The following is a 16184-nucleotide window of genomic DNA, read 5'->3' on the forward strand; positions in this document are numbered from 1 at the left end:
GAGAGAATATAAAAAGGGACATAAAAGGTACCGATGGACAGGGGTGTTAAAGAGATGACTACCAACAAGGGCAAATATTCCAGGAAAAACTGAAGGGCCTGCAGTGGGGATGTCCTGGACTAAGGAGGGACGCGATGGAGGCCGCTGGCCGCTGGCCACTGTGATGGCCCTGTCTCCTGTCCTGTGAGATGGCCAGGTGGCCTGGGAGCTGCCTTACAGTCCCACACAGGCAGTGCTTCTCTAGAGAAGGCGGGGAACCCCCCTCCTGGCTGGGGTGGGTGCTGGTCCACACAGATGCACAGTCCCCACGTTCATCTCATTCATCTCCATCTGATTATCACGTTGCAAACTGGACCAGTGCCAGATGGCAACTTCTGTTACAAAATCACTCTTGTATCCAATTGCCTCATGGAGACGGGCACGGGAGCCTGCTGGGTGGTTCCACCTTCCTCTGTACATGAAACAGGACAAAGCCCTTGCCTTCTGTGGTCCAGGCAGCATCTCTGCGCTCCAGCAGGGGCTCTTAGAGCGAAACAGCACGGTGGTGGCTGCCGCCCGGGTGAATAAAATCGAGGTCGCAGGGCCCACACATGCTAACCCACCTGTTACAGAAAAGGAACAGCTGTCTCTTCTCCGAGCCAGTGCCCGCTAAGCCCAAGAAGCCACTTCCAAAGTCCTTGAAGTTGTAAGTGAAGGGACGAGGCTGGGTGTGGATGAATCGTTGCCTCCCTCACAGCAAAGCCAGCTGAAACCCTGGAGGAAAAGCAGAGCCCTCGCCCGCCCAGTTCCAGCCATGAGGCGCCCCGCTCTGAGGCACTGTCCTAAGAAAGACACTGCATTGCTGTTGACACAGGAGGAACATATGCTCGTGCGTTGCTCACTGCACAGAAAATTCTCGAATGCCCTACTCAGAGTGCACTAGCATCTTCCAGCCCACGGGACAGGAGGAAAGAACACGCACTCTGTCCTTCCAGAGCCACGTGGGCAGGACCCTCCCTTGTCCTTGCATCCCACTGGCCAGAACTTTGGGCACACCTGGTTCCAGGGGAGCGGCAAAGGCGTTCCATCCAGAAACATTATTCAGCCATCTACACACGCCCTGGTTTCAGTGCCAGTGGCACACTCAGCAGCTGCAGCATCAAGAGCGGAAGAAGAAAGGAGCAGGTTCAGGTCACCAGTGACAAAGATGCCTTGAGCAGTGAAGACACGGGGCAGATGGTCCACGAGGCTGAGGAGTACAACGATGAAGATGACGAACAGAGACACAAAGTGTCTTCCAAGGACTCCACAGCCTTCTGCCTGCAACGTGAAGGTCACTGCAGAAGTGAGAAAGTTCATGGCAAGGTCCCCAACCTTGTTCATGACAGCCCGAGTAGGCTGAGCAAGCCTGTGTTCAGAAGGAGTCTGAGAACCAGCAGAGAAGGGGAGACGCTGCAGCAGCGAGTGGAGGGCAGCCAGGAGTGCTGGGGGGCTCCCCGGGGCAGGGGGCTCCTGCACCTGGACCCAGCATTACAGAGGGCGACCAGCTCACCAGGCCGCAAGGACCAGCATCCCGCACTCAGCCCAAGCGTAAGTGGCTGCCCTTAAAAAGCCATAATCGAGCTGCCAACTAAACGGAACACTGGGAGGTCTGGGCATGGCGGTAGGTGGGCTGGAGAAGAATTGCGCTTCACCAGCTCCATAAACACGTGGAGATGGGGCTCAGGTTCGGAGGGGGAAAAGGTCTGTCAAAAATTGACACCGCATATAAATAAATGAATAAATAATAGGTCATTGCCATAAAGGATGCCAGCCAGCCCAGGAAAAGCACATGTTCAGAGAATGTTTTCATGCCGTGAAAATGCACAATATGTTTCCAGGTTTTATTTTAAAAATTCCCAAAGAGCATGGACAATATAATCCTGGCTGTAGAGAAACATGCACATTCACACCTCCACAGAAGGACCCGGGACAAAGATGGGAAAAGTTAACAGTGGTCATCTTTTGGATGCTGAAATGTTATTCTTCATATTTGTATGTGATGTCCAAACTTGCTGGCTCAACCGTACATCAATTCCTAAGCAAGAGAAACAACCCTGCACAGGCAGGCACGCTGTCCCTTGAGCCTTCCGTATTTCACGCCACGTGCAAGCCAGGAGCTGTTCTCGTTAAAAAAGAAAAAGAGCTTCACCCCTCGCCTCTGTCCTCCCTGAGCAACGACATCTAAGCTGAATCTCAAAAACCGGAAACTGATGGCTTCTCGCTCACCAACAAAGTCACGGGGAAAAAGTAAGGCTGTCCCTACCGTAGTCCCAAAGGTATTCTTCAGCCATTCACAGTATCCAGAGCCTTTGGTCCTCCATCCGTCAGCCCTGATGCTCTCCAGGCCCCTCTGGCTGGCCGAAGGCACATGGCACATAGTGGTCAAAGAGTCTGGTGGGGCGAGGGGCTGCTTGGAGGGTGCAGGATGGCCGAAGGAGGCGGGACCCACAGCGCTGAGACGGCCTGGGTGCTGGAAAGGCGCCTTCTGTCCTGGGGCTCAGGGCGGGTGACTGCTGGCGGGTTTCCCCCCACCGTGCAGGGAGCCAGCAGGTGAACTTGCAATATTACGTCCAGTTCAAATCCTGAAGATGTCTTGGAGGCCAAATGAAGGAATATGAACGTCATCTTTTGTGCAAAACCTGGCGTTTTTCAGTACAGGTGTGGTGTGATAAACAGAGCACAGGGAACGTGGAATCAGCCGTAACAGGCCAGAGGTGGGGCGTCACACCATCAGGAAGAGAGAAGGCCGACGTCCGTGGTGAATGACTAGGAAATCACCACCCGACGCCTGATTTTTGCTCTGGACAACGTGTCAGCACGCTGTCCTCTGTTCACCCAGGGCACGCTTACCTGAGCCATGGCATAGGGTTGGTGACAAAGCCAACACAATGTGTGTTTTGAACAAAATGGGAAAACATATTTACAATAAAATATGGCTTTCACCATCCTGTTACTATTCCCTTTGCTGTTCCAACGCTGGACAATTAGTTTCATTTTCTTCCCAGAGGTGTCAGACCTTCCCCTTTGCTGGCCAGCCCCTGCTCAGACTTCCGCGCTGAGCAGCGCAGCTGACAGGGATGGCTGTGGGACACAGGCTCTGTGTTCACGGAGAGGGCAGGCGGGGGTCACGTCTGCTCTGAGGGACGCATTACAACCCAGAGCGGACACACTTCAGCCACAGGCGCTCAGCTCCCACAAAGGGTCAGGAAGGCCATTCTTCTACCACTAAGTGATGGTGATAAGCCCATGGCTGGATCCAGAAAGCTAAAGAGGAAACATCAAATTCATGTGGCATTTTAAGGGCCTTCAGAGGGAACTGGCTTACGTGCCGGGTTCCATCCGTCCAGGGTGCGTATTTAGGAAATTTGAAATGCTTGTTAGCTCCCTGACACTCTGCCTGCAATCACAACTCTTGAAATCGCTGTGCTCTGCCCTGTACACATGCAGAAGAGGATCTCTTTATAAAGGAAATGCACGTGGGTTTGCAGTGGGGCCAGCAGCCTCCGCGCCCCTGGTCTGTTCTGTCAGTGCCTGAACCAGCCCCCTGCCTCCGCGCCGTCACGACGACAGCTCACCTGCAGCAGGAGCATGCGTCCAACACACCAGGCCCAGCCTCGACGTGAAGACGGGCCATGGCTCAACGGCACCTCACCCTCTGTGCAAACACTGTGACATCTGCCTACCTGGCAACTGGGTTTCCCTCTTCAGAGCAGCCCAGGAGGACCCCTGACTTAACTGCAGAGCCTGAGCCCTGGGGGTTTGGGCACCGTCCACTTGGAGGAGAACTCAAGGACAACGGAAGGGAAAGGTGGGGACAGAGAGGTGACCCCCTCTTTACATAGTGGCCCTTGGAGAGTCCCTGACTGAGGGTTATGGAGTCTGGGGAGAAATAACCAACCCCTCAGCCCCGCCCCACACAGAGGTTAGAAGCTGTGTTTGTTGTTTGGGTTCATTCACTGCACTGGAGCTTCTTAAGGCAAAGGTGCTGAACTCGCCAGGTATCAATCGTATGCTGAGACCAGGGGTTGGCAAACTTTTGAGACGGAAGAGCCGCCAGGGCTCAGCAAACTGGCTCGCGAGCCACATGCGGCTCTTTGGGTACGTACATGTGGATCGGAAGTAAAATTGAAAATGAAAATAAAACTATCATTGTTTCATTTATAATATTACTTTAAATTTTCCTTATTTGTAAAAATATATTTATGGCTCTCGAATAATTTTTAAATTGTTGTGAGTGTCTTGGGCCTGGGATCACCCGGTGGACGTGAGGGCAGAAATATCACTCAGGAAATGGGGAATGAACAAGGGCCTGCCCGGTGGGCGCTCAGGGCCCACTTTCTCCCCAAGGCAGCCCTAAACCCTGGCAGCCAGGCTCACACACCCTGAAGAATCCGACCAGCCCAGGGAAGACCTCACACCTCTGCTGGTGGGGGTCCCCTCCAAACTGGTCATCAAGACCACCCCACAGTGAAGACCACCCAGGAGCACATAGCTCCCAGTCATCACGTTAGTGCTACACCCTGAAACACGGGGTCATCTGACATTTGGGAAATATTATAATATGAAAGACAGTCCAAAATACTGCAAACTTTGTTTTGCAAACACTGAAAACACCCCCTAAGATTTTATTAACAGTATCAGACAAAACAAAAAGATAATGTATCCATGGAAGGGATAAAGAAATTTTAAAAAAAGAATATATAGAGAATGAAAATTTTGGAGAGCAAAAGTATTTTGAGAACAGAAAAAAATAGCTCTTGGAAATTGATACTATGGAGGCAGAAATGTTTTAAATTCAACAAAAGGGTTGGGAGAGGGTGGAGAAAACCTCGCAGCAGGGTGGCTGCTGTTCTCCTGTTTCCATGGTGACCAGCCACCTTCCCAGCTGCCTATTTCAACATGACCACCGTCTAAATGCTCCGCCTGGGGGCTGACAAGTTACTGTCCAGGGATCCGGAGTCTTCAGCCAGCACAAGCACCAAGCGTGAGGCCACCTGAGGACCAGGCTCAACGACAGGTGAAGTGTGAAAACCAGGTCCAAATCCAGGGTTCTCGGGGTGAGGAGATGGAGCAGGGGCACCAGGGACCAGCCGCAAAGCGTCTCCAGGGCGTCAGAGGTGAGGTGGCATCCTGAGGGCCAGCGGGGTCCTGCCTCCAGCCCCTAGATGAGAGTGGGGCAGCGCGGCGGGCAGCTGACAGGTAGCTCTGCTGTCTCTTTGTCCACCTGGTTGGATCCATTTCATTTTGGTACTAAGGTTTAACCATCAAAGGGCCACCTGATTTCAGCACTTTCATCCCAATATCATAGGACATTTTTGAAATAAATATTCCCCTAAAGCACAAGATCTTAAATATATTGATTAACCAGCATGTCTCCATTCTAACTTGATCGCAATCACGGTTTACTTTCTGGGACCCTTCACCTGGGGACACAGTTTCCCTTTTCACGGACATCTGATCAAAAACATACATTTACAGTTTCTCCTCAGTGCCTGGGACTTTGATTGGCCGTGCCAAAAATAAAGTGGCCAGTTATCATCTTCACATTTGGGATGTATTTCCTCTTACATCCATTTGTGATAATTAACATTTTCATTTAACAAGAATCTGTCATTAATAAATATCATAGTCCTTTCATAACTATTTTTCCAATTAAAAACCATTTTTAATTTGTCAAGTCTGTAAAGAATTACAATAATTTCCACATTAAGTAAAAGCTATTAGCAATTTTCCTAATTGCAGAAATAATGACAGTAACAATTCAAAGCTAAAAAATTGGCATTGCTTTATAAGCGGTGCTTAACTTTCACTTATTTGATGACATTTTCTTAATAGTCTCTCATTTTAGATGGTGCAAGACATTGACATCAAAAACGAGTACTGCTAGCAGCTGAACTTTGAAAATTCCTCTCTGGCTCTCTGCCTGTCTGTGACACGTGGGCGTGAACAGGGGCCACCTGCATCCCTTCCGATTCCAGGGGTCAACGTGTCTCTTACTACCCCCTCTCCAAGCCTTTCTAAGTCTTCCCCGTTTTCTCAGGGCTGAGGCACAGAATCCCTGACCGTGAAAGGCAGTTTCCGTGGGGTGAGGACTGCCTGGGAGAAAAGGCAGACAGTGGGCCCCCACCCCGAGCGCCCCACACTAGCCCCGGCCCAGGGCTGCCAGACCCAGCAAACAAGGCACAGGAGCCCGACAAAGGACGTGCTCATGCTAAAAATGTCTCACTGCTTATCTGAAATTCAGATTTAACTAGGTGCCTGCATTTTATCCAGACCAAGACTTTTGCCATTATAAACAAGGCTGGACCATCTGCAGCAGCCGTGAGAAAATAACAGCCCCAGACCTCCACCCGGGCCATAAACAGCTAGAAAGCCAGGCAGATGGTGGAAACAAGCATATCTGACGTTGGACAAGCACAGGAGTGTGTTTCCTGAGAGGGGAGACGGAGCTGGGGAGAGGGGGCCTGCCAGGGCCCGGGCAGGCTCAGGCACGCACGAGCGGCGGCCCTGAGTGCGGGCCGGGCTGTCCAGTTGTGTGCAGGCTGACGTGCGGACCCTGACTGGATGTACAGGCCTTGACTCCGGAGCCTGCTGCGCAGGCGCCGGCTCCGGTTACATGAGCCCTTTATGACAGCATGCGCTCTCCTCCCCCAAAACCTCTATATAATGGTTGCTATTGCTGATTAAAGACGCTGGTTCCTCCTCCTGTCGGCTCTGCGTGCTTTCTTTACCCTGGGCATCTCACCACCGAAAGCTCTGCAGCCCCCCAGCGATGACCGGGCCCCACAGCCCAGCAGCCGGACAGGGGTGGAGGGGGCAGAGGGAGCCCAAACCGGGAGGCTGGCACTGGGCGGGACTGGGAGGCTGGCACTGGGCTGGACCGGGAGGCTGGCACTGGGCTGGGCGGAGAGCCCCGGGTGTCCACACCAAGGGGCCCAGAGGGCTTGGCCGAGTACCCATCTGCGTGCACATTGTGGGGGGGAGGCGTTGTCCCTGAGGCCAGGGCGAGGTGGCGACCAGGAAGCTGCTTCTGTCTCCAGATCACATGGGTCCAGAAGAGGAGCCCCACTAGTGGGAGGGGACACTTAGTGGAAAACCACAGGTATCATTCAGGACACCCAGGGGCCCGAGCGGCCCTCTCACCCTGACTTCCGGTGGATGCATTATCAGGAGGAGGCCCTGAGGGCCCAGCTCACTGCCTGACACGGTAGGAGTTTCCTAAGTATTGGGGGGAGGGAGAGAGGGAGGAACGACAGGACAGGAGGAGGAGATTTGTGCATGACCCTGACAATCACAGCTCGGACTCCTGACGTAAGGAGGACGTGGGTGGGGAGGGGGTGGGGTACCGAGGAGCAGGACAGGACACCTGCCCCTTCCCAGGAAAGAGCTGAGTTGGAGGAGGACATTGCAAATGCCCCAGGCCCCACGGTGACAGCATGGTGCTCCTACCTGCTGGACCCCCGGAGTCAATGCTGTTTGACCACAGGCTTCGGGTGGTGGGAGGAAAAGGGGACAGAATCTAGATTCCAGCCATGCCCGTGAGCAGACCCTGAGCACCTGCTACGTGCCAGGTACTCGTCTAAGTACTTGGGATCCGTGAGGCTACAACAAAACAAACAGAAACCAGAAAGCAGACAAGCTCCCTCCTATGGCACAGTTTACAACTGGGGGTACACCTAGCGTGTTCTCATCTAAAACACGGGAATGAGAGGGGTTTTCACGGGTCATGGTAGACACTGGGCTTGAATGTCTCCCCAGACGCCAATCTCATCAGAAGCCGGACTGTGTCATCCTGCCACAAACAGCCGTGAGCCCTACGATGTGCCTGGTGCCAGGCTGGGAGAGCCGGCCGCTCTGGGCAGGTCCTGGCTCTGCTGTTATTCTTGCAGGCACCCCCTCACTGCGTATAACCTGCTCGAAGCCGTCACCTGCGCCAGACACCGTTTTCATTTCATCTTAGCAATGATCTACGTTCCGTGTAACAGCAGCCCTGTGAGGAAGGAGGCATGCTCATGTCCGTCTCACAGGTGGACACGGGCAGGAAGGCTGAATCACTGGCCCAGCGCACACAGCTAACGGGGGGGAGCTGAGATCGGAGCCCCGGCAGGCCGACGCCAGCCCCCAGCTCACTCCGCTGCACTGTTTCCTCACTGAAGCCCCAAAGTTAGTGCCAATGCTTAGCGCACACCCTGAACACAACCGGTGCTTACGGGTGAGACTACACAAGTGGTGCTCGCAGGTAAGCAGTCAAACCACAGCGATTGAAGCAAAAAGCAAGACCGTGGAGCCAGTTGTACATTCTGTGTGTATTTCTCCAAGAGAAGCCCAGCGCCTTGTGCCCACCGACGTCCCGCCCGCCCGGCTCAGCGCTCAGCCCCACCCTGCCGTCCCCGCACCTGGCGGGAGCGCACCTCCCAGGTGTGTGGATGTGGAGAGTGAAGCAGAGCTGCCGCCAGCACATCGCGCTGTGAGTCCTGGGAGCTGCCAGACTGCTCCTCCCCACACTCGCTAGTACGGAAACCCTGTGAGGAAATGCAGTTCCGTGAAAAGTAACAGGGATGAAGACGAAACTGCTGGATGGTTCAGATGGGCAGGCGTTACCAGACTGTGTTACACGAAGCGTGTTCGTAAACGCTGATGCCACCCGCATTCACAAGTTCACTGCCATTTCTGTTAGAAGTGTAAGTAAGGCCCTCAGTGCCTAAGAGGATGAGAATTGTGTAAAGGAAAAAAATCACATTTTCCTCTCACAATTGTGCCTTTTATGTCTAAAGGCAAGAGGGAACCCCATTCAGAAATATACAAATATAAAACTACATACACACACGTTACACCTACACGAGCAAACTATAGAATAGAGCTGTCAGGGTAGAATGTTTCCACTTCTTTAGAATCTCACTAATTTACAATTATGCTCTAAGACTAGAAGGCACTAACGTAGATTCACATTTTTTATTTCCACAAATAAATATGGAGGGGCGTTTGAGAGATGGGCAGGAACCAGCAAGGCCTGCGTGCCGTGCTGACGGTGGGCACCTCGTCTTCCAGCCGCAGCCCACACCAGACTCACTTGTTTTTCACACCCTCACAGACAGGAAATTAAAGCATAAAAGTTTGTAAGCCGATTTCTCAAACCGGTGTTTAAATGCTTGAATGCTAACAAGCGGCTCATTTCACAGGCAGTTTTTTCCACCTTTCCAATAACAGGAATGACGGGGTCAGGGGACAATTCCCAGGGTTACCCCCGTCGACCCCATCACACCTTATAGAAAGCTCTGCCTTCGCCTGCAGCTGCGACCTGCTGAGCCTGCCTGAAGGCGCCTGGCTCTGACAAGAGGGGAGCAGAGATGTAAACAAAATCAACTCAGAAGCCGCCCGTGGCCCAATTACCTCCAGGAGCCCAGGGGCCACGTACCTGCCGGAAAGGCAGAGAGCTGCACTTCACGCCGCACACCTGTGTACATGACTCACTCTGGGTCCCGGCTTCCCTTTCCCAGGAGTAGTCGATGGAGTAATCAGTGATTGTTCGACACGCCCCGGCATGGGGATGGCTGTGTCTTTTTCACGTGTCTTTACGACTGAGAGCACACATACCTGGTCTTGATGGAGGTCAGGCCCTCATTAATTCACTTGACCAGGCTGAAAAGCTGTCTAAGAAAGGGTGGAGAAAAAAAACAAAACAAAAAAACACACATTTTTCTCTGGTTCACAAATAAGGACTTACCAATATACTATAATATATATACATATACAGAAAAATCAGACCAAAGGAAAACGTGATTCGATACGTAACCATACAGGCCCCACCACAATCCCAATATAATTGGTAGAAAGTAAGTTAAAATGCTTTTTTGATTAAGTTTTCCTTTCAGCTGCGATTTAGAAATGCTAATAAAATCAGGCACTAACATCCACTGTCCCGATGAGTCTTTAAGCTCAGAACAGACTTCATGTCCTGAAAGTAAATTATGACACTGAGTTTCACAGTGCTGTGTAAAGTGATGGGTTCTCTACAAAGACCCCAAAGAAATAAGTATTCCCCGCCTTCTGGCCAAGGTCACCCTATCGATGGAGCAGGAAAGCACATTCGAAAAGGTAAAGCATGTTTTAAAATTAAAATGACACAGATGCATCTTTACGCTTCTAAGAAACGCCTTCGGCAGATGGAACACCCACCGAAAGAGTTAAAAAAAAAAATACAGCTCATGTTGGAGAGAAAAAGGAACAGTATTTAGAAAGCCCAGCATACCATCCTGGCTGTGATCCTGCCTCAAAGGAAACGGACAAAGGGAGGCGAGGAGAAGGAGCCACGCTTTCTTTAAGGATTACAGATCACTGCTTGACCGGTCCTCAGTTCCCAGCGTTCTTCACACTGGAGTGACAGCGGGGTGGAAGGTCACGCGGTCTGCCATGCAGGTCAGGACCCTTCGAAGCATTAGCCCCATCTGTAAATAGCCACGGTATTGAGTGAGAAGAATGGGAATGCGTTTCTATTTTGGAAAATGTAATTGGGCCGATTTACTCTGAGGGGAGGGGCAGGTCACTCACGCGGAGGAGCGGGGTCACCGCACACTGAGCCGACATTCCTCCTGCAGGGTCTTGGGGTCCCACACTCCCAGGGCTCTGGAATGGGCACACGAAAGCATCATTCCGGGTGCTGCTTTGTCACGGCAGGCGTGCTTGAAGCAGGAGTCTTGCTAAGACTTGCCTTCTGCTTTAAGATTTAGGTTTCCACATTAAGTAGCAAGTCTCTGGTGGGAGAGAACGTTGGCTCTCCGTGTTCCCCACCCCCACCCCCATCAGTCCTTACCGACGCCACCTGGCACCTCATGCCTGGGCTTGAGTGTGATGAGGTGGGAACTTGTCCACAGCTGTCCCTCTGCTAAGGGCATGATGCCCAGACAAAACGATGTGAAAAGTCACCACAGCCACGACGTCACATGTCACATGTCACATGACACAGGCCAGCTCCCTGTCCTCAGGCCATTTTGAACAACCTCGCATGACCACAGATCTGACCCCTGACTACATGTGAGCAGTTTGGACTCAAAGAGACCCACGTGTCTTACTGCCACGAGCTTCTCAGAGTTTAACTACGATTTCACTTCTGCCAACATCCCTCAGCACCCCATGTACACAGGGAACATTGCAAAGGCCGGCAAATAGCACCAAGAAAAGTCTGTTCTCCTCGCCCGTACAGGGTTGGCTCTTTCCTAGGCCGTTCCTAAGTCCTCCGGCCACAGCCCTGCTGCAACACAGGTTTTGAGATCCCGGAATATCCAAATCCCAATTAAAAGACTGGGTAAACCTCAGAAACGTTGATACACAGAACAAGCTCACCTGACAGGCTAAGCCCTGTCCATCCCCCCATCTGGTCACAACTCTTTCTGCTGGTGTTCACTTCCTTTCACCTTGAATTACAGGGCGAAATGTTTACAGTTGATCCAGGAACCTCTTATTTTTACCTTGAAATGCCTGAAGCCTCTGTAATGCACATGAGCAGGAAGGCTGACGTGGGGTCTCGTGACGCCAGGAGGACTCAGAGAGCAGACAGCCTGCGAAGCCGTGGGGCGGGCAGACAGTTGGGGAGGGTCTCCCCGTGTCCCCACTCCAGCCCCCCCCCACACACCCCCATGCCTTCGGCAACACTCCCAGAGACCAGACTCAGTCCCGGGACTGATAACAAACGCTCAGCATCACCCCTCCTGGGGAATGTTAAGGTTTATAGGTTATAAGGTTTACAGACGGCAACACTGATTAAACTCTATCCGCCCGGCCTGACTGTCCCGGGTGCCAGCTCTTGCCTCTGACTCTCGCCTTACCCCCTCGGTCCCTGCCCCCTCCAGCCTGGGGACCCCGCACCTCCCCGGCTTCCCGGCTAACTTCCACGCTCTTCCCAGTCTGTTCTTGATGCCTAGACCCACTCCCCCCTGTTCACCCACCTGCATGTCCACGTGGGTCCACGTGGAGATACTGACCGCCACACGCCGTCCCCCCCCACTGGGACTCCCACCGTGATGCGAGCGGCTCCCGTCCACGTGTGTGTCCACGGGCACCTGCCTGTTCTTCGTGTTTTCCTACCTCTTCATACTGAGAAAATCAGACCCTCCAAACCTGGCCCGGGGGCTGCGCCCTCCCACGGCCCTGGCTCCCGGCCCTCCTGCCCCCCTGCTCGCCCATCCAGCCCCCAGGCCCCGCAGGACGCGCTGTCCCCACCTTCCCTGGCTGTTACCGACCTGCAAACGCGCGTCCAGCACAGCGCTAACGCTGGGGAAAGGGCGAGAAAAGGAGCCGGCGCTGCTTCCAGGTGACTTAAAACGCGGAACTTTCTAACGCTCAGACCCCACAGGTCTCCTGCCATTCCCGACACTCGTCACAAACCGTTTGAGGGACCACGAGTGCAGACAGAGCTCCGATGCCCACGGGTACAAAAGCATTCCCCTCCCGTCTCTGAGTCCACACTCCTCCCTGGCTGACGTGTCTTATTCTCCCTCCTCTTCCTCTGCCATGAAACCTGCTTTTCTCCCAGGCTGCAAACCTCTCCTCACTTTCCCGGGTCATCACACCCAAGCTAACTTCATGTGCCCCCACGTACAGCCCAGGCCGGCTCAGCCAGCCCCACAGCACCCCACTTCAGAGACCTCCGCCCTGGACCACTGGCCACCCACCGCTCACCCAGCCAGGGCTCCGCGATGCCCGCCTTCCGAAGACACGAACAGCTTCTCTAGGAGTGTGCTACACGGGGGCGCACAGTTACGTTTTGATACAGCCAAGGTGCCAACAGTCCCCACTCGGTGTGGGTGCTGCCCAGACCTCGTCGGACATCTCTCTCCATTTCCTGAGGCACGAGGACATTCTATGATAGAAACTGCTCTGTACTTGTAAACAATGTGAGGTTACCCAGGTTTTCATTGACTAGTTGACTTCATTTTTCAGTTATGTTTTTCATTGAAAAGCCTGTATTTATAAAAATTGTGTGTAATTGAGAGGTGATGCAGACAATTAAGGGAAAAGCACATTGAGTCAAGTGGAAACTCCAATCCACGCTCCTTTCAAGCCCATAAGAAGTGTGCCGTATGCAGGGAGGGGAGTGCCGTTCACAGCCCGAGGCAGCCCAAACACGCCCTGGGGAAAGTGCTTCGGACACCACGAGGGACAAAAATAACACAGAACCATGACGGTCAGAGGACGGGGGTTGGGAAGCAGAGGACAGAGAGGGAGAGGAGGTGGGGGGTGCTAATGGAGAGGGGGACGCTGACGGACATGAGATGCCAGGCGCCCTGCTGGGAGCTGGAGTGTTAGGTTCCTCCATCTAGAACACCTTGGGGGGTAAGTATGATTTCTGGCTTTTCAGATGAAGCCATGACGCCACCAAGGCTCAGGAGAAAAAAGGTTAATCTGCCCAAAAGGACACCGTCAGCAGGTAACCAAGAGCCTGTTCCACCCACTACACATCCCATAGGGGCCGTGAAGGAATGTTACCAAGAAGACCGCCTGGAAACAGCGAGTTTCACGTCTCACCTCCTTTTCTACCTCAAAGTCTACAGAATTCCATAACTGTCATCACAAATCTGATTAGCTGTTCCAGGGATACGATATTGGCATTTTCCTTGATACTGCGTGTAAATGATAGCGGTTCTTAGATAAAACTCAGCTCCCCTACTTAAATTTATTTTTTTTAAGATAAAGTTCAAGGTGCTTAGTGTGCTTTCTCCTTCACTGAGCCATCACACTGGGATGTGTCACCTCTGTGACCATTCTGTGGAGTAATTTCACCTTCACAGAGGAATCGCGTGGGGGGGTCTGGGGCAGCCCCGACGCCCTTCCGGAAATGCTCTCCTGTCGTCTCCCAGGCCACCCCCCCGCCACCCTCCCCGTCTGTTAAGCTTCAGACAAACGGCTGTTATCAATTACTGATTTAGTCTTACATATGCCCCAATTCTGCTGTAATGCCAGAGTCAACACAGCACGGTTAAGAAACAGACATCCTAGGAAACCAGGTCTGAGAGAGGAAACGGAGGGAGGAAGGGAGGGGAGACCCATGCCACGTGACCCGCAAGCCTGAGTTAGACCCCAGTAAGCAGCGCTGTCACTAGAAACACCTCGGAGGCTACATGTTCTAGTGACCACATTTTGAAAAGTAAAAAGAGGTGGACATGATATATGTACTTTATTTAGTCCAGTATGTATCGAAATAGCATTTAAGCATAAAATCAATATAAAAATGATCAACAAGCTATTTTACATTCCTCTTTTCCTACTAAGTCTTGGCAATCCGATGGCGTCTTACACACGTGACATCTCACACAGGACTGGCTGTATTTCGTGCACTCAGAGGACAGCGCAGGTCTGAACCCAGGCAACAGGTCATCACTACACTCTCGGGGAAGTGTCCTGCGTGGAGTCATGACATTTTAAATAAAATCCACGCACTGTTCCTAAGCTGGGCCAGACTCTTTCGCTTGAACAGCTGCCTTTTCCCTGCATCTATGATGTTGGTTTTACTTGGACTGCATGACAAACCTCACAGGAAAGTGAAGTGGCACCTCTCCCTACATCACGTGTCCAGGGGCCGTCACCCCACAGGGTGGGTGCTGCAGCTGTGCTGGGAGTGACATTGCAGAGCAAGCTCTGAATTTCCTCTGTGCCCCACTCTGCCTTGCTGTACCATCTCTAGGTAATTGGCTTATTTTTTCTCTTCACTAATTGAATTAGTATCTGCTGTCACTTTAGAAGCCAGTAAGGAATGTGTCTTCTTCTCTGGAGGCTGTTAACCGGCTTTGCCCCTCACCTGGCTGCCCTGCAGGCAGGACAGTCACTGTGCTTCCTGGTCCTCCCTTTTCTCCTGAGAAAGCCAGTCAGCTTCGTGCAGTGTATCTCTGCCTAGTGCAAACAGTTTGAAGCTATTGCGCTGAAAACGTCACTGAAATAACGACACTGTATCCTAAATTTCAACAGTAATGGATCTGATCAAAGGGCTTTAAACCCCGTGACGATTAAGTGAACTTCAGCTTTTGGGGCTCAGCGCTCCATGAAGGCAGCCTGTGGACCAGTTCCAACGGACAGAGCACATCTGCGGCCGCCTAGCAGGAGGAGTCTGAAAAGAATCTTAGCCTCCACAGTGACAGCCCAGCTGGGCTTTGCAAAGTTCACTTTGAAAGGAGCTGGCAAAGAAAGATTCCCACAATAGGTCCAGACGTCCCGCTCTGATCAGCCAAGCACACGGCGGCCTCCTCGCGGCGGGCTGGACGCCTGATCCGTGGAAGAGACGGCACTTTCCTTTTTAATTAAATGATCCTAACCTCGGAAGGAGGAGAGGTGCTCTGACAGCATGCTACAGAAGGAGTTGTACTTAGGGATCTTCTTGTAGTTCAGAAATACGGCGTCTGCAAGAACTCGAATGACAATTTCTGGTATTCCCCAGTCATCTGTGTGATAAGATCACAATTTTCCTTTGCTCCTGGGTCAAGAGTAAGCTATGCTCTGCTATTTACACAGCAGACTTCTCTCACCAGTCCTGGGAACAGAGTCAGACAGGAAGTCTGAATCCCTGCCGCAAGCTTTCACTGTGTCGGCTTCTCTGGGCAGGAAAGTCAGCCGGAGAAGCCACAGGTCACGGACGACCAAGGTCACAGGCGATGAAACACCCACATCGTTTATACTGGGCTTACTTACGTAACGCACAATCCCCGTGCTTCATACAGCAGCTCTTGGAGAGCACCTTTGAGCAGAAGAGTCGGGGCTGCCGTTCAATGATACTGTTTGGATGCAAATAATATTCATTCAACAAACCCCTATGAACCCCACGTCCCAGAGGCCATGGCACCATCTGTAACGACTATCCACTGGTAGGCGCCCGCCCCGGACACTGGCCGTGCTTCACGAGGGTGTAGGTTGCCACAGGGACACTTTTTCATATGTTCTCCATCAACAGTACACTCTCAGAGCACTGTCATCAACGCCAAGTGGGGCGAGGGACAGGGCGGGCATGAGGGTGCCACGTCCTACCTACCATTAGCCTTGGGGTCCCGTTAAGTCATAAACTGAAGGGGTTTGTTGTTGTCATTTGCTTGATTTTTAGGGCTAAACCCAAGTTAGTTTTTCAGCGATATAAGGTTCCTGTGGAGGCTTGCCCGCTCTGGAAGCTCTCTTTGTTGTTTTGT

The 16184-nt window shown here is 52.4% G+C and overlaps 1 protein-coding gene across 1 annotated transcript in view; it reads right to left on the bottom strand.

Annotated features, from left to right (window-relative positions):
• Window positions 1-1080: 1080 nt before the first annotated feature.
• Window positions 1081-16184, bottom strand: part of DCDC2C (doublecortin domain containing 2C) — a 90637-nt gene continuing 75533 nt past the window's right edge. The window contains exons 9-10 of the mRNA XM_019646280.1: window positions 8418-8543; window positions 1081-1497 (exon numbers count right to left, since the gene is read on the bottom strand). Coding sequence (XP_019501825.1) covers window positions 1081-1497; window positions 8418-8543 — 543 coding nt within the window. The remainder of the gene's footprint in view (window positions 1498-8417; window positions 8544-16184) is intronic.

The sequence above is a fragment of the Hipposideros armiger genome, unplaced genomic scaffold (assembly GCF_001890085.2).
Source record: "Hipposideros armiger isolate ML-2016 unplaced genomic scaffold, ASM189008v1 scaffold_100, whole genome shotgun sequence".
Lineage (NCBI taxonomy): Eukaryota > Metazoa > Chordata > Mammalia > Chiroptera > Hipposideridae > Hipposideros > Hipposideros armiger.